The sequence below is a fragment of the Mustelus asterias genome, chromosome 5, assembly GCF_964213995.1.
Source record: "Mustelus asterias chromosome 5, sMusAst1.hap1.1, whole genome shotgun sequence".
NCBI lineage: Eukaryota > Metazoa > Chordata > Chondrichthyes > Carcharhiniformes > Triakidae > Mustelus > Mustelus asterias.
In genome coordinates this window covers 85251995-85278327 of record NC_135805.1, presented here as the reverse complement: position 1 = coordinate 85278327, position 26333 = coordinate 85251995, and the positions used below count along the sequence as shown (strand labels likewise).

At 41.3% G+C, this 26333-nt stretch overlaps 1 protein-coding gene across 1 annotated transcript in view; it reads right to left on the bottom strand.

The window, feature by feature from the left end:
- Positions 1–4840: 4840 nt before the first annotated feature.
- Positions 4841–26333, bottom strand: part of mtmr9 (myotubularin related protein 9) — a 95653-nt gene continuing 74160 nt past the window's right edge. Inside the window, exons 9-10 of the mRNA XM_078212941.1 lie at positions 21795–21946; positions 4841–8111 (exon numbers count right to left, since the gene is read on the bottom strand). Of these exons, the coding sequence (XP_078069067.1) occupies positions 7948–8111; positions 21795–21946 (316 nt within the window). The 3' untranslated portion in view covers positions 4841–7947. The remainder of the gene's footprint in view (positions 8112–21794; positions 21947–26333) is intronic.

The window sequence follows — 26333 nt, the reverse complement described above, 5'->3', positions numbered from 1 at the left end:
TGAGGTGACCAGAACTGCACACAATATTCCAAATGTGGTCTCACCAAGGTCCTGTACAGTTGCAGCATAACCCCACGGCTCTTAAACTCCAACCCCCTGTTAATAAAAGCTAACACACTATAGGCCTTCTTCACAGCTCTATCCACTTGAGTGGCAACCTTTAGAGATCTGTGGATATGGACCCCAAGATCTCCCTGTTCCTCCACAGTCTTCAGAACCCTACCTTTGACCCTGTAGTCCACATTTAAATTTGTCCTACCAAAATGAATCACCTCACATTTATCAGGGTTAAACTCCATTTGCCATTTTTCAGCCCAGCTTTGCATCCTATCTATGTCTCTTTGCAGCCTACAACAGCCCTCCACCTCATCCACTACTCCACCAATCTTGGTGTCATCAGCAAATTTACTGATCCACCCTTCAACCCCCTCCTCTAAGTCATTAATAAAAATCACAAAGAGCAGAGGACCAAGCACTGATCCCTGCGGCACTCCGCTAGCAACCTGCCTCCAATCCGAAAATTTTCCATCCACCACCACCCTCTGTCTTCGATCAGACAGCCAGTTACCTATCCAATCGGCCAACTTTCCCTCTATCCCACACCTCCTCACTTTCATCATAAGCCGACCATGGGGGACCTTATCAAACCATAATGCTATGGTTTCTCATAATATTTCCACAGCACAGCGTGCAGATGAGAAATAGGATGCAGGCAACGGTTGATCCCTGGGGACAGCAGAAGAAACCGTGCAGGAATGGGAAAAGAATTTATTGCAGACGATATTCTTGCTGCAATTGTATAGATAAGAATGGAATCAGCCAAGTGCAGTCGCAGCTCCCTCGACAAAAAAGTGCTGAAGGGGGATGGTGTGCTCAATGTCAAACGTGAGAGAGATGGAGATGGACAAGGATGAATAATTTACTTTTATGACAGTCTCACAGAATGCCATGTGACTTTGATAATTGTACTACACACCTCTGATCTACCGAAAACAGTTGCGCATTAAGTATATTCTATACAAAATATTTTAGCTTACTGCTCAAGGTACCTATAGCACATATTTTTTCTAAACTGATGTACACTTGAGACAAACTTAAAGTAAAGAAAGCGGGGGTGGTTGGTCAAGAATAGCTGTCCTCAACATCAAGGCAAGTCGGGAATTGCCAGTTGACAGGAGAGCATGTATCATCCAGGATTGGGCCAACAAATGGCAGGCAACATTTGCCTCAAGTAAGTGGCTCAGTAGTGTCCATCTCAAACCAAGGAAAAAACAGCCATTTCCAACTGACTTTTGGAATCAGTGATGAGGTTGCCAATCCTTCAGGACGGTCCTGCAGTCTCCAGGAATTAAAGATTAATTTCCCAGGTTAACATGAACAACCCAAGAAAAAAATCATACGAGCATCAAGAAGAAATGTTTTCTTTGAACAATTTCATTTGTCATGCACTCCATTGTACCACAGTTCTTAATTGTTATTTCAACAGTATTCATGGAAATTGTGAACGGAAGACAAATGACAAATTGTTAAACAGAATGAAGTTACAAAATGGTAGCCACAGTGGCTATGGTAGTTCTTTTGCACAAGTACAATTCCAACTTGGAAGCAGAATAGTTAAAATTGTACCAAACGTCTTTCCATAAATTATACCATGTTTTAGTTCATTTAAAATAAACATTCATGGTATATGTATAAAATATTGTCACACCACAAAGCTTTTAATGAGCCTCAGTCTCAATCAAAATACAATTTAGAAACTTGGTTTCACGTGTCTGCTGAAAATGTTTATCACTAATTTTATCATTTTTGGGTGATGTGGGTTGACAGCAGTATCGTTTATTTCATTTAGTGTTGCAAAGTAAAGGTGGGTAAATGTACTGTCTAACCTTGACCAGTTGGCAGTAAGCCAACTGGTCAAGGTTAGACTCAGGCAAGTTATATGGTGAAATAGACAATGGGGCAAGAGTCAGGTGAAGGTCCAACACAACTTGAGCAGTGTCAAGGAAACACAACATTTATCAGATGCTACTATAATTGTACTTTAATTAAATTCTATCAATCTCTTCACAGGACTCTTCAGTAAATGGTTTCAAATCTACACTGGTTATCTACTTCTGACATGCACTTCTGAGGATTATATTTAAACTGTTTGTCTGAAAAGATTGGTAATACCTGTTCAATAAGGCTGCACATGCTGTTCTTTCATCTTTGTGTTGGCTGATGTTTCAGTTTAGTTTATTAATTAATGTCAAGTAGGCTTACATTAACTCTGCAATGAAGTTACTGTGAAAATCCCCTAGTTGCCACACTCCGGCGCCTGTTCGGATACAGAGGGAGAATTTAGCGTGGCCAATGCTCCAAACCAGCACGTCTTTCAGACTGTGGGAGGAAATCTACGCAGACATGGGGAGAACATGCAAACTCCGCACAGTGGCCCAAACCAGGGATCGAACCCGCGTCCCTGGCACTGTGAGGCAGCTGTGTTAACCACTGTGTCACTGTGCTGCCCCAGAGTTTGCAGTTGCCGATTTGGGCTTCTCCACTTGTCTAAGGCTGGTTCTGACCTTCGGGTCATCTCACTGGGGTCATCCTCTGGTCTGGTCAGTCTGATGATGCGCGCCACGAGGTACAAGGAGCTGGAGATACTGTGCTGCTCGGCTGCCAGTTGAAGGTGCTCTCTGAAATACCACTGAAGGTGCAAAAAGTAGAGGGAACTGGGGCTGCAAGTTGCCCCTTCTGTCCTGTTCTTTGCTCTCTCGAAGATTCTGCGGCCTGCGTCCAACTGGGCATAGCATTGGACAGGGGCAGGAAGATTCAATGAGGTGACTATTTTCCATACCTCGATGTCACTGAACATGGTTTTGAACCTTCAACTGTGAAGTGCTGTCTTCGTCACATTGTCTCTGGCCTCCTACTGAGCTGGGTGCCACCAAGTCTGCATAGCATTTTTCCAACAAAGGAGGTTCAGAGGAGGTGTAAACAATGGTTCATTCTGAAACAATGTAGTCGTTAGCACTTGATCAGGCAGTTCCAAGCTTGTCTGTTTTCAACGGGAAGTTGATGGCCCAGGGCCTGGCTGCAGTTTGCAAATTGCAGAGTTTGGCTCGGTTTAAACTTGGTTTCCACATTTCAAGATTTTATCCATGCTCATCATGCAGAAATGTTGATTTTTTTTCAAACAATCCTGGAGGTCATGAGTTACCTGACCACAGTAGCGATTATCCAAGTACTATAATGAGACTTGACTATTTTAAACATTGTTTGCATTCTTCAAACACTCAGCATTTACTGAAGAATTTTTAAATTCTATATTAAAATTAGTTAATGCATGTTCCCTAAAGCAATTCCTCAAAACCAAACTTTGTTTCAGCTGGAAAACATTTGTATACACTCCAAAAGATCCCGTTATAACCCTGCAAACATTTAATTTTGATGTGGAGGTGCCGGCGTTGGACTGGGGTAAACACAGTAAGAAGTCTCACAACACCAGGTTAAAGTCCAACAGCTTTATTTGGGAACAAAAGCCACTAACCTTTGGAACAGGCTGTTCCTTCGTCAGGTGGGTGGGAGTTCTGATTACAAACAGGGCACAAAGACACAAACTCAATTTCCATGAATAATGATTGGAATGAGGGTCTTTACAGCTAATCAAGTCTTAAAGGTACAGACAATGTGAGTGGAGGGAGCATTAAGCACAGGTTAAAGACATGCATATTGTCTCCAGACAGGACAGCTAGAGAGATTTTGCACATTGGATGTGTATTGATTGGATGTGCAAAATCTCACTAGCTGTCCTGTCTGGAGACAATACACATCTCTTTAACCTGTGCTTAATGTTCCCTCCACTCACATTGTCTGTACCTTTAAGACTTGATTAGCTGTAAAGACTCGCATTCCAATCATTATCCATGGAAATTGAGTTTGTGTCTTTGTGCCCTGTTTGTAATCAGAACTTCCACCCACCTGACGAAGGGACAGCCTGTTCCGAAAGCTAGTGGCTTTTGCTACCAAATAAACCTGTTGGACTTTAACCTGGTGTTGTTAGACTTCTTACAACATTTAATTTCACAGTAACATGTTGATGCATTTCTTCCAAATAATATGCTACTAAAAATGACCCACAATACTCAGCTGATTTACAATTTATTCGATAATATGAAAACCATGTTAAAACAGCTTTCTTTAAACAGTCAAACAGGACAGGCCAGAACACAAGATATGCATAAACAGGACAAAGTTACCTTGATTTTGGAGGCTCAATAGGAGTGCCAGGTTCAGGAGCCACGCAATCCTAGGGCCACAGGATGGACAACCCCATGAAACTAGATGGTGCAACTCAGGTTCATCCATACTTATTTGTGAAAGGATATGTGAGGAATGCAACTAAAATAAGCTGTCCTGTATGAGCAAAGTAAGATGCAAAACCATTTAAAACAAGGATTCAAATGTTCAAAGTCATGGGGTATAAACAAACTAGATGGACAAACTGTTCCCTTTGGTGGAATGATCAAGAACCAAAGGACACCAACTGATAGTGATTGACAAAACAACCAACATCAGTATGAACATTTTTTTTTTGAAAAGCACAGCAAGTGGCTAGGTTCCAGAAGGCATTAACTGAGCTAGTGGTGGAGGCAGATATAAATCAGGAATTTTAAAAGGGAATTGGACAAAAACATAGGGAAACGTATGCAAAGATATGGAGGAAGGGTGGAGAAGTGATTCTAGCTGAGCTGCTCTTACAAAGAGCTGGGTGGATAAGACTGGCTGAATAGTTTCCTTCTGTACTGTAACCGTTTGATGATTCCATAACCTTTAAAAGTAACACATGCAATCTGAGCATAATTTTAAATTTTATTTCAAAAATGTCAAATTAAAACAATGCATGATGATTTTGCTTCACAAAAGAGCTAATGAGCATAGCAGATGGGGTCCATACACGGAAACATTTGTCAGTAAAAGTACAAAATTTCAAGCCAATGCATGCACTGGACAATTTATACAGCACACAGCACCTCTCATGATTCCTGAACTTAAATCGCCTAAAGGTTACAATTTTCATATTAGAGAAGAAAACATGCACTTGAATGTGTAGGAAGATTTTAAATCTAATTTGTTTTTAAATATACACAAAAAAATCTGGTTCACATAATCAGATAGATTGAAGCCAGCAGTGTTTTAGCACACAGGCACGACAATGTACGTCCCATAATACAGAATGATTGAAAGCCATGACCAGGCTTAGTACAAAATGTTCCACAAAGCATGATATTATGACAGTGCAATTTACTTAATACCAGGTTTTTTTCTTCATGGATATGAGATATTGGGAATAAATTACATGCTTCTACAGATTTCCCATTGACATTGATAAGTGAACTTCAACACTATTGACAAAAAGGTAAAGGGACAAATTGGTAGAACACCAGCACATACTTTTGTGAAGTAACTGGCTGACATTCAGATCACCAGCTTTAAAACAACAGTGTCAATGGCATAGACAAATTGTACCCTTGCTTTGATAGTAGACGGCAAATGTGTCCCCATTTTACTAAAAGCATTAATCTAAACCATCACAAAATTCCATCAGCAACAACCACACCAGTCTTTAGGTTAAGATGAGGCTATCTGGTATTAAATGTACTTGTGGCCCAAAAATCTGACATTTGGAATTATTGCCCTAACATCAGGAATTACAGTGTTTTCACCCTCGAGGGGTAGGATGGGATTTGGGGAAAGAAAAAGCATGAAAGGCACTCACTTTTCAACTGCAGATGCCCCTCAATTTTTATTGAGGTTATCAAAAACCATTGGTTGCTTAAACTAGATATATTTTCCACCTTTGAATGCTTCACTAGTCCTCAAATCACTCGTCTGATGCAGAATGTCCTGAAACAGGAAGGCTGTGTTCTACTCAACACAACTTAAAAACCATCATGGACATCTTTAAATTTCATTAGTTACATTCAAGACCTTTTAAAATAATGTAGTGTAATTGAAATATATTTTTAAAAGTTGGTAAGATCATGTACTTTATACAAAAATCTAAGAGTACAATAGCTGTACAAGCACGTGCATAACTAAGCATCTACATTGATTGACATTAATTTCCTGTGCCAACTGCTCCATGGTATCAGTGACTAAGTACTTCAAGCTCACTTCAAATGTTAACCCAGACAAGAAATAATGCCCTTAAACACAAGAGGAGCAAACAACATCAAGTTATCTTATGTGGTGGAAGGATATAAAGTGCAACTCCAAATAAAGACTGGAAACAATTCCGTTTTGTCAGTCAAAACTTCATAATATTTTAAATTCAAATTTCAAACCTCTATCACTTAAATTAAAGAAAACCGTACAGCTCAATTAAATTGTTAAATCTTGAAAATATACACCACACAAAGTAGTTACAATTTTTTTGAATACATTGAAAGAAATTTGGAAATAGGTTCCTAGAGCAGTGTAAATTTCAGGCAATATAAAAGGATGATATAGTTGAGGCATTTTTTTCCATTAGGTGCAGATAATGGTATCAGAACTCAGAAATCTCAAATCAGATCTATGCATTTAGATACCTTTGTTCATTTCATGGGAAATGTTTAATATTCTAGAGAGGCACAATTTTTATATCATTTTTAGTGCTATTACTGTGCGTTAAGAAAATGTAAGGTTATCTCCTTCCCAGCTGAAGGACGAATTTGGTCATCTTCAGTCCTCCCACAAAAGAAAACGATCTGATCATTTCACTTCATTTCCTTATAAATGCACTTGAGACCAATTGCAAATCATTTACAATCTACACATTCCAGAGCAAAAACTTCTATTCACAAAATGCATTTCAACAGGAATGTGAAATTTGGTTCACCTTTCACATTCCAAGCTCTTCAGTATTTTAGCAAATTGACTGTTGCAATGAGTGTTTCTAAGGCTTTAAATTATGATGTATTGTTGTCCACAGACAGACAACTGTCTGCAATGTTTGGAGTGACCTTGGCTTGTGACATGTGGAATATTTCCATTGGAGAAAATTTCAACTGACTCGCGCCAAATCTCAATTTATAAGGAAAGCTGCTTCTGCGCGGGCCAAAGTGCAGATGCATCAAACAGATTAATAATTAAGGCAATATAAACTAGAATTATTAATTTCCCAGGTATATGAGCCAAAGATTCAGACCCAATGAAGTACTCATATTTGCCTTAAATTTGTCAATCCACTATGTTGGTGAAATCTTTAACCCAATTGCTCGACATGTCAATGCATCTTTAAAAAGTTGAACACAAAGTACACAACAGCATTCCAGAAATTTCTGAATCTTAATTTTTAAACTATATCTCAATGTGTTATGACATTCAACGAACAAAAATAAATTAGATGAACTTTCTATTTGACCATATAAATTGACATTTACCTACTCTCACCCATTGCTTTTATACAGCAGGACTGACATTTGTCAGTGACAATCAGACCACAATACAGAACTCATGTCGGTCCAACAATTTGTTCACAGTGGGCTCAAGGATGGCAAATGGAAATATCCCTTAGGTGAAAGTACAGTGTACTGCAAAGGTGAAGTGAGAGATATAGAGGCAAAGTAATTTATGAAAATTTGTTTTCATATGACATGTGCAATACGTGATTCAGGGTCCTGAATCTTAGAAATAAATGCAAAATGTAAAAAGACATCTATTCCCTTGGATGGTCAGCTCCTCAATCTACACAGACAATTTTACTTCAAAACTGTACCGATAATCATCGGGCCATGAAAAGCATTTAGAGCTCATTTGTATTATCACCACATTACAAATAGCTAGAATTTAACTAAAGTTGCCCACTGCAGAGAACTCGATGTGTCTGTATACTCAGGGATTAAGACATGCACACATCATATACAAATTGTTACTTCTAAATGTAGTAAATATAATGAATTTAAAAATTGCTAAGTACATTCAAGGGCTTTGCAGTTCTCCGTCTTCTGTTTGTAGCTCAGCTAGTTGACGTCGAAGTGCATTTACTTTTGCCTGTAGATCCTTATTATACTCAATGATGTGAATTATTTCATCCCAGGCCTCATCCAAGTATTTTGAGGAACGGTTCCATCGGAGAAATATACCTTCGAATAACAAAACAATAATCAATAAATTCTGCCCTAAAGACATTTCCCTTTTCTAAAAGACCAGATGACTTGAGGATGTAGGTTTATAGTGCATATAGATTGCACTGTATCTGGATGGAATGACGCTTAATGAACTCATGGGCTTCGAAGTACATAGCTCAATTAAGCTCTAGTATAGGGTTGTCCAGATATAATAGCCTACAATATAAAATACAGCTGTACCAGTATGATGACTAACCATCTATAGATTCTAATATGGGACAGTGCCAAATTGCAGATCAAGATATGTATCAATTACACAATTAAGATAAGCATCACAAGAATTAGGAGTGGGAATAAGTTTAAAAGTTTATTAGTGCCACAAGTAGGCTTACATTAACACTGCAATGAAGCTGCTGTGAAAATCCCCTAGTTGCCACACTCCGGCACCTGTTCGGGTGCACAGAGAATTTAGCACGGTCAATGCACCTAACCAAGCACGTCTTTCAGACTGTGGGAGGAAACCAGAGCACCCAGAGGAAACCCACACAGACACGGGAGAACGTGCAGACTCCGCACAGACAGTGACCCAAGCCAGGAATCGAACCTGGGTCCCTGGCTCTGAGGCGTCATGTGGTCCCTCAAGCCTGTTGTCATGGCAAGATCATGGCTGATCGGATGGTGGCTTCAACTCCACCTACATGTATGCCTGTAACCCGAGACTCCTGAGAGATCAAAAATCTAACTCATCCTTGAATATATTCAATGATCCAGCCTCTTGTTCTCTGGGGGAGAGAGTTCCACAGACTAATGAACCTCGAGGAAATAAAAAATCTTCATCTCAGCCTTGAATGGGAAATTCTAATTTTAAACTATTCCTAGTTCTAGACTCATCCCATGATGAGTCTTCCATTCCCTCACTCTGCAGCATAAGTATCTCCCACTTTTCTATGCCGATTAGCTTTAATAAAGAGTCATCTGGACTCAAAACGTCAGTTCTTTTCTCTCCTTACAGATGCTGTCAGACCTGCTGAGATTTTAAAGCATTTTCTCTTTTGGTTTCAGATTCCAGCATCTGCAGGAATTTGCTTTTATCCACGAGGGAACCATCCTCATCATCCACTCAGTCAAGTCCCCTCAGGATCTTGTGTCAATAAGATCACCTGTCATTTTTCTAAACTCCAATGGGTTGAGGTCCAACCTGCTCAATCTTTCCTCACATGCCAACTCTTTTGTCCCAGGAATTAGTTGAGTGAACCTTCTCTGTCCTGCTTCTAATGCAATTACCTTTTATCAAATAGGGAGACCAAAAGTGTCCACAGTATCTTGCATGTGGTCTCACATCGAGATAGCTGTAGCAATACTCTCCTAATCTTCTACTTGATTTCCCTTGCAATAAACAGCAACATTCTGTTGGCCTTCCTAATCACTTGTTATACCTGCATGCTAATATTTTGTGACTAGCGTACCAGGATATCCAGATCCCTGTGTACCACAGGGTTCTGCAATCACTCTCCATTTAAATAATATACTGCTTTTCTATTCTTCCTGCCAAAGTGGATGAGCTCACATTTGCCCACATCATAGGCCCACTTATCAAGCATAAATACCTTTGTTGACTATGCCCTCTTCACAATTCACTGTCCTACCTATCTTGGTGTCATCAGAAAATTTAGCTACCATACATTCAGTCTCTCTATCCAAATCATTTTTGTAGATCATAAGTTGTTCAGGTCTCAGCAATGAACCCTGTGGCAGTCTACTAATAATAGCCAATCCAAAAATGACACATTCATCCCGACTCTCTGCTTCGTTAACTAACGAATTCTCTATCTGTGCTAATATGTTACCCCCGCACCATGAACTCTTAATTTATATAGTTAATATGGCATTTCATTGAATGCCTTTTGGAAATCCAAATTCCTCACACTTTCAGGTTCCCTTTCCTCCTCCTTGCATATTACATCCTCAGAGAACTCTAATAAGTTAATCAAACACTATTTCCCTTTCACAAAACCATGTTGAATCTGCCCGATTGCATTAAAATTTTCTAAATGTCCTATTATCTTCTTAATATGATTATAACACTTTCCCCATGACAGATGTTAGCTATCTGGCTTAAAGCTTCCTCCTTCCTTTCTTGAACAGTGGTGTTAGAGTTGCAATTTTCAAATCCGCTGGGATTTTTCCAAAATCTAGGGAATTTTGGGAGATCACCACCAACAAACCCATCAGCCCACTTCTTTTAAGACCCTATGATGCAGGCCAACAGGTCCAAAGGAATTTTGGCTGCTAGCTCTATTAAGTTCTCTTAGTACCTCTTCCCTAATGATTGTGATTAATTTGAGTTAGAACATAGAACAGTACAGCACAGAACAGGCCCTTCGGCCCACGATGTTGTGTAAAGCTTTATCTGAAACCAAGATCAAGCTATCCCACTCCCCATCATCCTGGTGTGTTCCATGTGCCTATCCAATAACCGCTTAAATGTTCCTAAAGTGTCTGACTCCACTATCACTGCAGGCAGTCCATTCCACACCCCAACCACTCTCTGCGTAAAGAACCTACCTCTGATATCCTTCCTATATCTCCCACCACGAACCCTATAGTTATGCCCCCTTGTAATAGCTCCATCCACCCGAGGAAATAGTCTTTGAACGTTCATTCTATCTATCCCCTTCATCATTTTATAAACCTCTATTAAGTCTCCCCTCAGCCTCCTCCGCTCCAGAGAGAACAGCCCTAGCTCCCTCAACCTTTCCTCATAAGACCTACCCTCCAAACCAGGCAGCATCCTGGTAAATCTGCTCTGCACTCTTTCCAGCGCTTCCACATCCTTCTTATAGTGAGGTGACCAGAACTGCACACAATATTCCAAATGTGGTCTCACCAAGGTCCTGTACAGTTGCAACATAACCCCACGGCTCTTAAACTCCAACCCCCTGTTAATAAAAGCTAACACACTATAGGCCTTCTTCACAGCTCTATCCACTCGAGTGGCAACCTTTAGAGATGTGGATATGGACCCCAAGATCTCTCTGTTCCTCCACAGTCTTCAGAGCCCTACCTTTGACCCTGTAATCCACATTTAAATTAGTCCTACCAAAATGAATCACCTCACGTTTATCAGGGTTAAACTCCATTTGCCATTTTTCAGCCCAGCTTTGCATCCTATCTATGTCTCTTTGCAGCCTACAACAGCCCTCCACCTCATCCACTACTCCACCAATCTTGGTGTCATCAGAAAAGTTACTGATCCACCCTTCAGCCCCCTCCTCTAAGTCATTAATAAAAATCACAAAGAGCAGAGGACCAAGCACTGATCCCTGTGGCACTCCGCTAGCAACCTGCCTCCAGTCCGAAAATTTTCCATCCACCACCACCCTCTGTCTTCGATCAGACAGCCAGTTACCTATCCAATCGGCCAACTTTCCCTCTATCCCACACCTCCTCACTTTCATCATAAGCCGACCATGGGGGACCGTATCAAACACCTTACTAAAATCCATGCATATGACATCAACTGCCCTACCTTCATCAACACACTTAGTTACCTCCTCAAAAAATTCATTCAAATTTGTGAGGCACGACTTGCCCTTCATGAATCCGTGCTGACTATCCCGGATTAATCCGCATCTTTCTAAATAGTCGTAAATCCCATCCCCAAGGACCTTTTCCATCAATTTACCAACCACCGAAGTAAGACTAACCGGTCTATAATTACCAGGGTCATTTCTATTCCCTTTCTTAAACAGAGGAACAACATTCGTCACTCTCCAGTCCTCTGGCACCATCCTCGTGGACAGTGAGGACCCAAAGATCAAAGCCAAAGGCTCTGCAATCTCATCCCTTGCCTCCCAAAGAATCCTAGGATATATTTCATCAGGCCCTGGGGGCTTATCGACCTTCAGTTTATTCAAAACGCCCAGTACATCCTCCCTCCGAACATCTATTTCCTCCAGCCTATTAGCCTGTAACACCTTCTCTTCCTCAAAAACATGGCCCCTCTCCTTGGTGAACATTGAAGAAAAGTATTCATTCATCACCTCGCCTATCTCTACTGACTCCATACACAAGTTCCCACTACTGTCCTTGACCAGCCCTAACCTCACCCTGGTCATTCTTTTATTCCTCACATAAGAGTAAAAAGCCTTGGGGTTTTCCTTGATCCGACCTGCCAAGGACTTCTCGTGTCCCCTCCTAGCTCTCCCAAGCCCCTTTTTCAGCTCATTCCTTGCTAACTTGTAACCCTCAATCGAGCCATCTGAACCTTGTTTCCTCATCCCTACATAAGCTTCCCTCTTCCTTTTCACAAGACATTCCACCTCTTTCGTGAACCATGGTTCCCTCACTCGGCCATTTCCTCCCTGCCTGACAGGGACATACCTATCAAGGACACCCAGTATTTGTACCTTGAAAAAGTTCCACTTTTCATGAGTGCCTTTCCCTGACAGTTTCTGTTCCCATCTTATGCCCCCCAATTCTTGCCTAATCACATCATAATTACCTCTCCCCCAATTGTAAACCTTGCCCTGCCGTACGGCCCTATCCCTCTCCATTGCAATAACAAAAGACACCGAATTGTGGTCACTATCTCCAAAGTGCTCTCCCACAACCAAATCTAACACTTGGCCTGGTTCATTTCCCAGTACCAAATCCAATGTGGCCTCACCTCTTGTCGGCCTATCCACATATTGTGTCAGGAAACCCTCCTGCACACACTGCACAAAAACTGCCCCATTCGAACTATTTGACCCACAAAAGTTCCAATCAATATTTGGAAAGTTAAAGTCCCCCATGACAACTACCCTGTGACCCCCACACATATCCATAATCTGCTTAGCAATTTCTTCCTCCACATCCCTTCTTTTTATCTCTTGATTTTCAAATATTCTTAGGCTGTTTTTTATGTCTTCTACACTAACACACAATACCTGTTCAACACTTCTGCCATTTCCTGGTTTTCCATTCATTATTCCCTTCATCTTACCCTCCAAGGCACACTCACTTTAGTTACTCCTCTCCTTTTTAAATACTTATACAAACTCTTGCTAACTTTATTTTATATATGCCTGCCTAAATGACTCTCATACAGGAACTTATCTCATTCACTAACATAATTTACTCATTCTTTGCTGGTTTCTAAAATCTGCCCAATCTTATGATTTACCACCAATCTTTGCAGCATTATTTTTCAACTGGATACCATCCTTCAGTTTGCAAATTATCCATGGTTGGCGTATCATCCTCAAACTCGCTCCTTCTTAAAAGTATACACCTTTGCTGAGTCATGAAATCTCTCAAATATTTGCTCCACCGTCTTACCTTAATATCTATTTTCCAAGTTCATTTTAGCCATTTCTGCCTTCATAAACTTAAAGGCAATTACAAGAGTAAGGCACTAGTCTTAGGCCCAGACTATTCACCCACATATTGTATTACCCAAGCAGCAGTGTAGTTTATAATCACTATACCTACAGGCTGCTTTACTATGTGGTCATTAACTAAACCTGTTTCATTACAGATCACCAAGCTTAGCTGGTACGAGAACGTATTGCTCTAAGAAATTGTCCCGGATAAGTACAAACTAATCTTCCAAGCTACCTTTGTCAATCTGTTTCACCCAATCTATATAAAATTAAAATGATTATTGCAGTATCTTTCTGACAAGCTCCAATCATTTCTTCTTGTAAACTCTGTCCTATAGTGCAGCTGCTGTTAGGGGACCTATAACCTACTCCAAACTGATTCTACATATTGATCTTCTGAACTAAGATAATCTCTCACTATGAAATTGTTATCCTTAATTAACAGAGCTGCCCCACCGTCTTTCTTAGCATTTTGTCATTCCTACATGGTTTTTAGGTCACAACCCTGGTAATCTTGCAGCCACTTCTCTGAAATGGCCACCTAGTCATAGATATTTCTGTCTGTGCCGATAGTTCATCCATTTTGTTATGAAAACTGCTCATATTCAGATAGAAAACCTTTAACTCTGTCTTTTGAATGTTGTTGCAATCACTGGCCTATCTGCTGATGCACTCAGATTTGTACCCCCATCCCTTCATGCCACATTCTGGTTATCATGACCCATATGCTACCATGCTCGATCTTGCCCTTTCCTGTTTAATTTACCACATCCCCCCTCACATGATTCCCCGCCCACTTATTTAAAAACCCTCTCTGCTGCCCAAATGATATGACTTGCCAGAACAGTGGTCCCAGCATGGTTTAGGTGAAGACTTTCCCAAATGGTACAGCTCCCACTTTGCTCAGTATTGGTGCCAGTGTCCTATGAATCAAAACCCATTTCTCTGGCACCAATCTTCGAGTCACATATTCAATTTCCTCCAATCTTTTGAGTCATGCATTCAAACACACAAACAGGATTTAGCAGTTACACAATGCATTTGAAATCACTGCATTGTGTACCTGCACTGCAGTACCTCCAGTTATTACTCATCAACTATCTGAAATATTCCACAGATGATTTGCCATGGTTACATTTTGTAATTTAGCCACATCCTTCTTTTTTACAGCTGAAGTATTCAGTGGCTAGAGCAAATGACTGAAGAATTTTAATACTACTGATCTGCAAGCATGGTGGGGAAGTTGTTGGAGAAGATTCTTAGAGATAGGATGTATGCGCATTTAGAAAGGAATAAACTCATTAACGATAGTCAGCATGGTTTTGTGAGAGGGAGGTCATGCCTCACTAACCTGGTGGAGTTTTTTGAAGAAGTGACCAGAATGGTTGACGAGGGAAGGGCCGTGGATGTCGTCTATATGGACTTTAGTAAAGCGTTTGACAAAGTCCCTCACGGTAGGCTGGTGAAAAAGGTTGGATCTCATGGGATAAAGGGGGAGGTGGCTAGATGGGTGGAGAACTGGCTTGGTCACAGAAGACAGAGGGTGGTAGTGGAAGGGTCTTTTTCCAACTGGAGGCCTGTGACTAGTGGTGTTCCGCAGGGCTCTGTATTGGGACCTCTGCTGTTTGTGATTTATATAAACGATCTGGAAGGAGGTGTAACTGGGGTGATCAGTAAGTTTGCGGATGACACAAAATTGGCAGGACTTGCAGATAGTGAGGAGCATTGTCAGAAGCTACAGAAGGATATAGATAGGCTGGAAATTTGGGCAAAGAAATGGCAGATGGAGTTCAATCCTGATAAATGCGAAGTGATGCATTTTGGTAGAAATAATGTAGGGAGGAGCTATACGATAAATGGCAGAACCATAAAGGGTGTAGATACGCAGAGGGACCTGGGTGTGCAAGTCCACAGATCCTTGAAGGTGACGTCACAGGTGGAGAAGGTGGTGAAGAAGGCATATGGCATGCTTGCCTTTATAGGACGGGGCATAGAGTATAAAAGTTGGGGTCTGATGTTGCAGATGTATAGAACATTGGTTCGGCCGCATTTGGAATACTGCGTCCAGTTCTGGTCGCCACACTACCAGAAGGACGTGGAGGCTTTGGAGAGAGTACAGAGGAGGTTTACCAGGATGTTGCCTGGTATGGAGGGGCTTAGTTATGAGGAGAGATTGGGTAAACTGGGGTTGTTCTCACTGGAAAGACGGAGGATGAGGGGAGACTTAATAGAGGTGTATAAAATTATGAAAGGTATAGATAGGGTGAACGGTGGGAAGCTTTTCCCCAGGTCGGTGGTGACGGTCACGAGGGGTCATAGGTTCAAGGTGAAGGGGGGCGGGGGGGGGGGGGGGGGGGGGGGAGGAGGAGAAAAGTTTAACACAGATATCAGAAGGACATATTTTACACAGAGGGTGGTGGGGGCCTGGAATGCGCTGCCAGGCAAGGTGGTGGACACACTGGGAACATTTAAGACTTATCTAGACAGCCATATGAACGGAGTGGGAATGGAGGGATACAAAAGAATGGTCTAGTTTGGACCAGGGAGCGGCACGGGCTTGGAGGGCTGGAGGGCCTGTTCCTGTGCTGTATTCTTCTTTGTTCTTTGTCCTTGAGCATTAGTATAGCCTACAAGACATTTCGTTTTCAGCTCCAGGATTTACATACACTGCATTATCTTCTGGTAGTTGCACGTAACTTAGGGAAAAAGTTAAATTTAAAGTAACATTTTAAAATTGCAGAAAATGCTGTATTAAGGTATGTCAAAGCAATTCATTGCATTTAAAAGTATGAGCTTCAAGTTTGATCTTCAAGAACTAATAGCATGTTCTCTATCCCCACTGCATCGTAACAAATGTAGAGTATACCTTGCCTCCCCCAGAACAATGCACTGCAATGATTTATTTTGGCTGAAGTAAACAGGTCCCTTTAAGGCTACAAAGTGAAAATTCATGTGTATGAAAACACTCATTTCCATCAAGGGCGTAGATCTTCAATTGTTTATATGGAGACCAAAAGTCTGAGGTTTTGTCCCCCGAGGCTCCCACACAAATTTAGTTTACAGATACAAAGTAACCAGTTAAAGTTCTTTCTGAATCTGACATTGTAACTTATACCATGCAAACACAGTTCTATTTCGTATACACATTAAAAATTAAGTACTCTTTCAGGCAGTAGTGTGCCTGTGGAGCGAGATGGTATGAAAATACTTCCACGGGAATTGGCGTGTGGCACAAAAGCTAGTTCATGTCGGGTGAAGTCTGAGCTGAAGAACCTGAAGGGCAAGTGTCGGCTCAGCGCAACTGGGGCATGGGAGAAGGCCACTGAGGAACAATTGTCAGCTCACTGCAACTAAGTGCAGTTGGGACTTGAAGGTCTGTGAGCAGCAGTGGCACAAAAGGCCTGTGAGCACAGATTTTTAAGATTAACATGGGTTACAAAGTACATCTTAGGCTATAATGGTCTCAGTATCACAAACTCCCTTGAAGCACACAGGCTGACTGTGGTCAGACACTCTACTCTGAACCTCAGTGAATTTATGTGGATTTCTCCTCAAAATCCACCCAGATGATTCTTGTACTGTGAACCACTTTGTCTCACTAAACTTTGGCTTCCATATCAATGATTTCAAGTTCCCCTTTCAAAAGACATACTTCCAAATCATCTTTTAAACAATGATTTCACTCAGCTGCTTCCATCAAGATTTCACTTCCAGGTTTTACACCTCTCCCTTCAGGAATCCTTTGTCTCGAGTGTTACACAAACTCTTCACAAATGCTTCCACTATCGATTCTCATATTGTAATAAGATGGCACCAAACTTTTGATTTACCTCAGAAGTCTGCTTTCCCACTTCAAAAATGGCTACTGCAACTGTCTAACTTGGAACAGCTTATCTTTTTTGCCTTCAATTCTCCTGAACAGTACTTTGTTCAACTTCTTGGTCTCTGTTCCCTTAACTTCAGTCTTCCCAAGACATTCCTTCTGTCCCAATTCCCTGATTGTCTGGACTTTATCAAGTTCTTTTTGCACCCAATTTGTCCTGTCCAGTTTTCCTTCGAGCAGAGCTGAGAGATATTCAACTCTGTTTTCCTATCTTCAACTGCAAATGAATTCAGTGAAAACACAATCACAAAAGCCTTCCTGCCCAAAAGGTGTCCTTGGTTGCTAAGCAACAACAGAAGTACAGTTTGAACTGAGCAAATCCTCACAAACGCCTTTGTCTAGCATGAATCTAACTGTAGGTTTACCCTTCCTTGCACAGAAATATAAAATTGAGCCCATTTAAGACTATGCCTTATTTTTAACATTTAACAATACAAATCCCTTAAAATTATCTTGGTTTGCCTGACAGCACAGAAACGTGCTATTTGGCCCAGTGAGTTACTGCCAGTGTGTATGCTCCATTCAACTTTTCCCTAAATTTCCTCAACCAAGTATCATTAAAACCCGCTATTCCATTCTCTCTCATCTGCTTCTCTAGCCTCTGCTTAAATTCATCTATACTATTCACTTCAACACTTCCTATGGTAGCAAGTTTCACAATCACATTACTTTTTGGGCAAGTTTCTTCTGAATTCCCTGATGGATTTCTTGTATTGATGATCTCTCGTTAATATTTCTCGTCTTTGTTTAAACAGAGCTATATAATTTCTAATTCCATTATCTGATTGGGCCAACTTGTCCATGCCGCCCAAAGGGCCTGTTTCCATGCTGTAAACCTCGATGACCCTATGATTCATGTTTATCTGATTGGTTTCTCTGGTAAATGGAGCAAACTATTCACTACTTCTGCCATTTCACTACGACTGTCTGCCCCTAGTAGCTCTAGTTCCATCCTGACTTTCCTTGTATACTGATGTGCTTATAGAATAGAATCAAATCAAGGAAAATAGTTACTTTTCACCTTCCTAATTATTTCTTTTAAACTTCTCTCCTAAACTTTATGCAATCCCCTTGCTGTGCTCTCCCCTGCTGTCCATGCACTTAGTGTATGGCTTCTTCCTTTATCTGCAATTTCTTGGTCTTTATTTATCCATGGCATGTATCTCATTGGAGTTTCATTTGTTCTTTTAAAAGCAGAATATATTTTTCCTCAGCTCTGCCGAACAACATTTAACCCTTTCCTATTGTTGTTCTACATCATTGTTCACCAATTTCTCAGTGTTGTCCATTTTATTTTTCCAAGATCTATTCACAGTCTCTCAAAATTGGCTTTCCTTTAATTTATTCCTCTGGTCTTTGTCACACTCATGTCCTTTTAAATGATCTTGAATTATAACAAACTATGGTCACTATTTCTTGGATGTTATCCCACTTATCTGCTCCGGTTCATTCATCATTTGACCCAGCATCAAATCCTTTGTTGAGTTTACATACTGCATTAGAAAAAGAACATGATTCCATTTACCTACCTCTTCTTACCAATTAATTTTGGGATAGTTGAAAATGCCTACGATTATTCTTCAAATTTCTTTACCCATTTCCTTAATTTGGTTCTATATTTTTTCATCTACCACCTTTCCATGATTAGCTCATCCTCTAGCTACTCCTGTTCAAGTGATTGAACCTTTATCTTTCTTTAAAGTTTACAGCTCTAGAGTTTACATATATTGCATTAATTTTCTCAAAGTAATTACTTAAGACAAACCCAGGTTTAAAATGTCACAAAATTGAAAGAAAATGTTTGTTTCAGGTATGGTAATTTCTATTACAAATATGAACTTGCACTCTGAACTCTTTAGAGTGCCTTTTCCTACAGTGCACCAAGATGCCCAAAGTACTTTGCAGACACTGAATTGCCTTTGATGAGTGGTCACCATTATAACTTAAGCAATTAAGGGCAGCACGGTGGCAAAGTGGTTAGCACTGCTGCCTCTCAGCACCAGGGACCCAGGTTCGATTCCAGCCTCTGGTAACTGTGTGGAGTTTGCAAGTTCTCCCCGTGTCTGCGTGGGTTTCCTCCAGGTGCTCTGGTTTCCTCCCAAAGATGTGCTGGTTAGGTTGATTGGCCTTGCTAAATTGCCCCTTCAAGTCAGGGGGATTATTAGGGTAAATACATGGGGTTACAGAGATAGAGCCTGGATGGGATGGTTGTCAGTGCAGGCTCGATGGGTCGAATGGCCTCCTTCTGCAAAGTAGGGATTCTATGATTCTAAGATGAGCATTTTGTACAAAGCCAAGTTCCCTGAAGAGCAATATATGATCACTTGATCTGTTTTTTTTTTAAAGCTGATGTTGGTTGAGGGGTAAATGTAATGACTATTCCCCTGATCTTCAAATGATAACAAGGAATATTTTAATCTGCAGGAAAGACAGGGCTGTGATTAAATATCTTATTTAAATGGAACACTAACAGTGCAATACACCATTAACAAGTGCCATCCTAGATTACATGCTCAAGTCTTGAAAAGTGAGTTTGAACAATACCTGACTTAGGGGCAAGATTTCTGCTACTGTGCCCAAGCTGGCCGGTTAACTCAATATTGTCCTGGATCCAGATATGGGTGCAAGAGCTAAAGTATCCATGAAGAAAGGTTGAGTGTAGTTGGTCTCAACATCAAGGTAACATTTGAATGATTGTGTACATAGAGAACTTCCAACAGCAGGACTCGTTGGCCAAATCCTAGGTGTTACAAGTTGCATGTGACACGTACATCAAATGGTGCTGTATAAAGCCTATCTGAAAAGAAGGAAAACTCAGCCATTGCCCACCAACTGTGTAGTTCCTGAAGTTGTAGACGACAAATAGGCTTGGAGAGGTCAGATGGTAAGCAGACAGTACCCAGCTCTGTGTAGTTCCAGGAACTACACAGAGCTGGGTACTGTCTGACCTCTCCAAGCCTATTTGTCATCTACAACTTCAGTTCGGGGTATTATGGAATACTGATCCTTCGTTTGAACCCATGCAACTGCAAGAATCTTTGAGGTGCCCTCACTCTCAGGGTAAGACACTTTGGAGTGGCATAGTGGTTAGCACTGCTGCCCCAGTGTCAGGGATCCAGGTTCGATTCCCAGCTTGGGTCACTGTGTGGAGTCTGCACATTCTCCGTGTCTGCATGGGTTTCCTCTGCGTGTTCCGGTTTCCTCCCACAGTCCGAAAGATGTGCTAGTTAGATATATTGACCATGCTAAATTCTCCCTCAGTGTACCCGAACAGATGCCGAAGTGTGGCGGCTAGGGGATTTTCACAGTAACTTCACTGATGTGTTAATGTCAGCCTACTTGTGAGACCAATAACCTTTACAGAGCTCAGGATATGGGTCTTTTCCACATGCCCAACCCCCAAATACCACCCCCCCCCCAACGAAAACCAATCTCCCACCAACTATCCTCCCCACCCACTGGCCATCCAAACTCCTCCCCGACTGACTACTCCACACCCACCACTATCCCCGCCCATCACCTCCCCTCCATAGACTCATCGGATGCCTCACCTAGCCCCCAGCTGACTCACCACCACATCCACCCTCCCCTGCTCCCACTCAGTCTGGTTCTCATGCCCGGAGTGCATAGCATACAATTTAGATGCAAGGTCAAGCTTTTAGTCATCCGCCTGAGTATTTCCTTATGTAACTTGGTGGCACATGGTGCTCTCGTGAAGCACTTTGGGAAATTTAACTACTTAAAAAATGCTCAAGAAGTTGCTTGGTATTTTATCCTTTGTCTATTCTTTTTCTTTATTAAGCTGAATAAATATTTTTGCTTAAATGTAATGCTATCTTTCAACTCCTTACATCAATACACCGAGGCAGCCTGATTAAGGACACGCCCCAGTATGATTAATTGCAATCTATTTTAAGACTGAAGAACCAGTTGCTACATTTCTTCCTGTTATGTGTGCTTCACAGAACAATGTCCTCAGTTATAATTTGGGAATAAGAAGAGGAAGTTGTGGCAATATGAGAACTACAGTCTAGTTTTAATGTAATACAATGGACTCAATCATCAAGTTGAATGATGACGGACATTGTCCTAATTGTAGTGTTTGATCAGACATGAAGTTCTTTCTGAATTTGAAGGTGCTTCACATGTAAATATTGGTAACCAGAATAGATTAATTATGTCCCTCACCCCATCAAATCCAAGATATAGGACATCAGATGTGAACTTATAAACAACTCTATTGGGAGCAGTGAGGCCGTGCTGAATTTGTCCAAAAGCATCATGGAAGTCATACCTTGATAGAATATTGTGTACTGACATCAGTGGTGTGTAAACAAACAGAACACATATTGAACTTTTCCATGAAGCTGGTGGTCCTTAAAATAAATTAATCAAAATGATAACTATTACTAGATCACAAGTTGAAAAGGAACCCAATCCTTCCCTCACCTTCCCAAAGCTGCAAACTTTGCGGTGCCACTGAAGGCCAAATGACTAAGCTGTTGGCTTCGTAGAGGGGGTTCAAGTACTTCTCCAGTTCTTTTGGTCTATTTATCCATGACCATAGAGATACTGTTTTCTGTTGAAGCTTTAGTTTTCGCCTAGAATGCAAGAAAAATAACTTTCAATTCCCCTTCTTCAGGAAAAATCAAATCAAGCTACCATTAAATAATTTACTTAACAGAGCTTCGCTATATTGAAAATACAAACTCAAAATCTTATTCATTTTAGTGGTTCCCCCTAAGAACATTCCTGCTCACAAGTCTAATTGAATACAGTACTATGTCACATTAGATACCCCAAATGGTTCTCTGCTAAAGCCTCTTTATATCACCATAATAAATTTTCATGATTATATGACTAGAATTGAGCAGGTGAATAGGATTCTCTGTACTTAAAAAGGAATTAGCACTGCATTTTAAAAAAAATCCACTCTTCAGATTTGGATATCTTTATTACGTCCAACATTTAGTGCCTGTGCCCAAATTCCCTTGGGAGTGAGCAATTCTTGAATTGCAGCAGTCCGCTCGTTTAAGTACACCAACAGGAAAACTAGGTATGGAGCTTCACAATTTTGACCTGGCGACAGTGAAGAATCAGCAATTTATTTCCAAGTCAGGATGGTGAGAGACTGAGGAAAACTTGCAGGTGGTGGTGTTCACAAGCATCTGTTCTTGTTTTTTTCAGATGGTCGAGCTCATGGGTTCAGAAAGAGCCATGGTGAGTTGTAGTAGAGCAGTGCATATTCATACCCTTGTGCACGGGTGGAGTGTATGAATACTTATGGTGATGGATGGCGTGCCAATCTAGAATGAATATGTTTCCTGGATGGTGTTGCATTTGCTGAGCATTGTGGGAGCTGTAGTTACCCAGACATTGAAAAGTATTCCATCACGTACCTGACTTCGGTCCTGTGGCCCGGCTCCTGAAAGTAAGTTACTTGGTGCCGAATAGGCAATCTCTGATTTGATTTTATAGCCACAGTATTTAGAAGGTTGTTCGTGTCAAGTTTCAATTAACGATGACACCCCAGGATGGTGATGGTGGGGAATTCAATGATGGTACGGGGTAATGCTTCAATTCATTCCAGATGTCTGCTGCTTGCCACTTACGCTGTTGCATGAATGTTACTTGCCACTTGTCAGCCAAAGACTGGAGTTTGTCTAGATCTTGGCACAGTGGACAGCACTGCTGCCTCAAAGCCTAATCCTGCCTTGAATTGTGTGGACAATTAAACTCACTGCAGGTGGTGGTTCCACAAATATCCCCATCCTCAATGATGGAGGAGCCCAACACATTGGTGCAAAAGAGAAGGCTGAAGCATTTACAAGCACCTTCAGCCAGAAGTGCCGAGTGGATGATTCATCTCATTCTCTGGAGGTCCGCAGTATCACAGTCGTCAGTCTACAGCAAATTTGATTCACTTTACTTGAAAATATCAAGAAATAGCTGACGGCACTGGATACTGCAAAGGCTACAGACCCTGACAATATTCTGGCAAAAGTATTGAAGACAGTAAGGAGTCTAACAACACCAGGTTAAAGTCCAACAGGTTTATTTGGGAGCAAACGCCACTAGCTTTTGGAGCGCTGCTCCTTCGTCAATAAACCTGTTGGACTTTAACCTGGTGTTGTTAGACTCCTTAGTGTTTACCTCAGTCCAACGTCAGCATCTCCACATCAAAAGTATTGAAGCCCAGTGCGCCAGAACTTGCCATGCCCCTAGTTAAGTTGTTCCAGTACAGCTACAACACTGGCATCTACCTGGTAATGTGCAAAAATGGCCCAGGTATGTCCCATACACCAAAAGCAGGACAACTCCAAATTGGCCAATTATTGCACATTAGTGTACTCTCGATCAGTAAAGTGATTGAAGGGGTCATCAATTGCGCCACTTGTTTAGCAAAAGTCAGCTTACTGATGCTCAATTTGAGTTCCACCAAGGCCACTCAGCTCCTGATGTCTTTACAGCTTTGGTTCAAATATGTACAAAAGAGCTGAATGCCAGAGGCAAAGTGAGAGTGACTGCCCTTGACATCAAAGCAGCATTTAATAAAGTCATCAAGGAAACCAAACAAAATCGGAGTTAATGGGAATCGGGGGGAAACCCTCGCTAGTTGGAGTCCTTTCTGGCACAAAGGAAAATGGTTTTATTCGTTGGAGGTCAATCTTAGTTCCAGGACATTACTGCAGGATTTTATCGGAGTATTCTAGGCCCAACCATCTTCAGCTGTTTCATCAGTGACCTTCCTTCTGTCACAAGTTAAGAAGTGGAGATATTGACTGATGATGGCACAATGTTCAGTACCATTCATGACTCCTCAGATACTAAAGCAGTCCATGTCCAAATACAACAAGACCTCGACAATATCCAGGCATGTGCTGACAGGTGGTAAGTAACATTTGTGCCACATCAGTGCCAGGCAATGACCATCTCCAACAAGAGAGAATCGAACCATTGCCCCCCCTAACGTTGAGTGGCATTACTATCATTGAAGTCCCCACCATCAACACCCTGGGGCGGGGTGGGGGAGAATTACCATTGATGAGAAACTGAATTGGCCATATAAATACCAAGATTACAAGAGCACATGGGAAGTTAGGAATCCTGCGGCAAGTAACTCATACCCAAAGATGTGCAGGTTAGGTGGATTGGCCATATTAAATTGCCCCTTAGTGTCCAAAGTTGTGGAGTCTACAGGGATTGGCAGGGTACAAGTGTGGAGTTACAGGTATAGGCCTGGGTAAAGATGATCTGTGGGAGAGTCGGTGTTGACTCGATGGGCTGAATGGGCTCCTCCCGCACTGTGGAGATTCTGTAACTCCAAGGCCCATCATCTACCATCCACAAGGCAAAATTCAGGATTCTTATGAAAAAGTAGGTTTACACTCAACTCTCGCCTTGCGTGGACAGGTGCAGCTCTAACAACAGAGAAGCTTGACACCATCTAGGACAAAGCAGCCTGTTTAATTGGCACCCAATCTACAAACATTCACTCCCTCCACCACAGATGCACAGTAGGAGCATCTACAAAACGCTCAGCAAGAAACTACCAACTTTGCTCAGATAACATCTTCCAAACTCTCGACGACTATCAGCTAGAAACACATGTCCCCTCCCTCCACCAAAACAAATTCCCGGAATTCCCTAACAGCACTGTGGGTGTACCCAAACCACATGTACTGCAACAGTTCAAGAAGGCAGCTCACCACTTCTCAAGAGAAATTAGGGATGGGCTATAAATGCCTAGCCAGTGAGGTCTACATTCCAAAGAAGAAGAAATAAAAAATTCTTGCTATGTGCAGTTCAGGGTGACTTATTATTCTGGGAGTTGCAAATGGAACAGAACACACTGCAAGCATCTGCTAACATCTCAACTTTTGACCTCATGATGCAGGGATGATTGTTGATAAAGCAGTTGAACATGGTTGAGACACACTTCCTTTGTGTTAGGTATAACTCCAAGGGTTGGAGTTTTCTTTGATTCCCACTAACCTAAAATTTACTTAAGGCTCCTGGATGTCACACCTGGTCACATTCTGCCTTAGTGTGAAGGATAGTTAGTCAGGTTTACCTCAAGTTCAGTTCTTGGACCAATGATGCCAAAATGTCTGGAGTCAATTGGCCAGGGCAAAGCCCAAGCCGAATATCTGTGAGCAGGTTACTAGTGATTAAGTGTTGCTTGATAGCACTATCAGTGGTACCTGCCACCACTTTTCTGATGACTGAGAACATTAGGCAGTAAATTGGCCAGACTACTGTAAGGGAAATTGTACTGGATATTGTATGAGTTTAGTATGAAATTCAGATTCACTTGTAAGGGAAATTGTATTAGATATTGTATGAGCTAGGTATGAAATTCAGATTCACAGGTTTTAGTAAAATGATATAGCAGATTTAGGTGAGTAGTGAGATGGGTATATAACCTAAAATAACTTCGTGTGACCTAATATAATCAAGTGTAGTCGATATGATCAAAGTGGAGAAACTAGAGAAGTAATATAGCAATCACTAATTAAGGAAAGCAGACAATAGTCACTTAAGAAAACAAGGAAGACTGCTCGGTGGTTCAACTTAATAGTGGACCATAAATCAGCAGAGAGAATGTCTTTTTCTTCTGAATGTCTTTTTCTTCTAAACACATTCGGCCTTAGCCTGCAAAACCACGATTATTATACAAACAGAAAAGTTCAGATAAGAGCAAGAGTTATAACCACCATGGTTTAAGAGACAAAGAGATATAACAGGGAGCGACCAATTGCAAAGAAAACAGATAAAGGGTCAACTAAAATTAATGGTGGCCAAAGAAAGGTCGGGCTGTAGGGTAAGATAACAACCAAGGACAGGCTGTAAAAGGGAGATGAGGATCTTGAGATATGAGGCTGAAATGTACATAAAAGATTGTAAGCCCAAGGGCTCTTTGGAGTGTTCCAGACGTTCCCGGCTTTATCGCTTGTGCTGAGAAATAAAGTCTATTGCTTGGAAGAT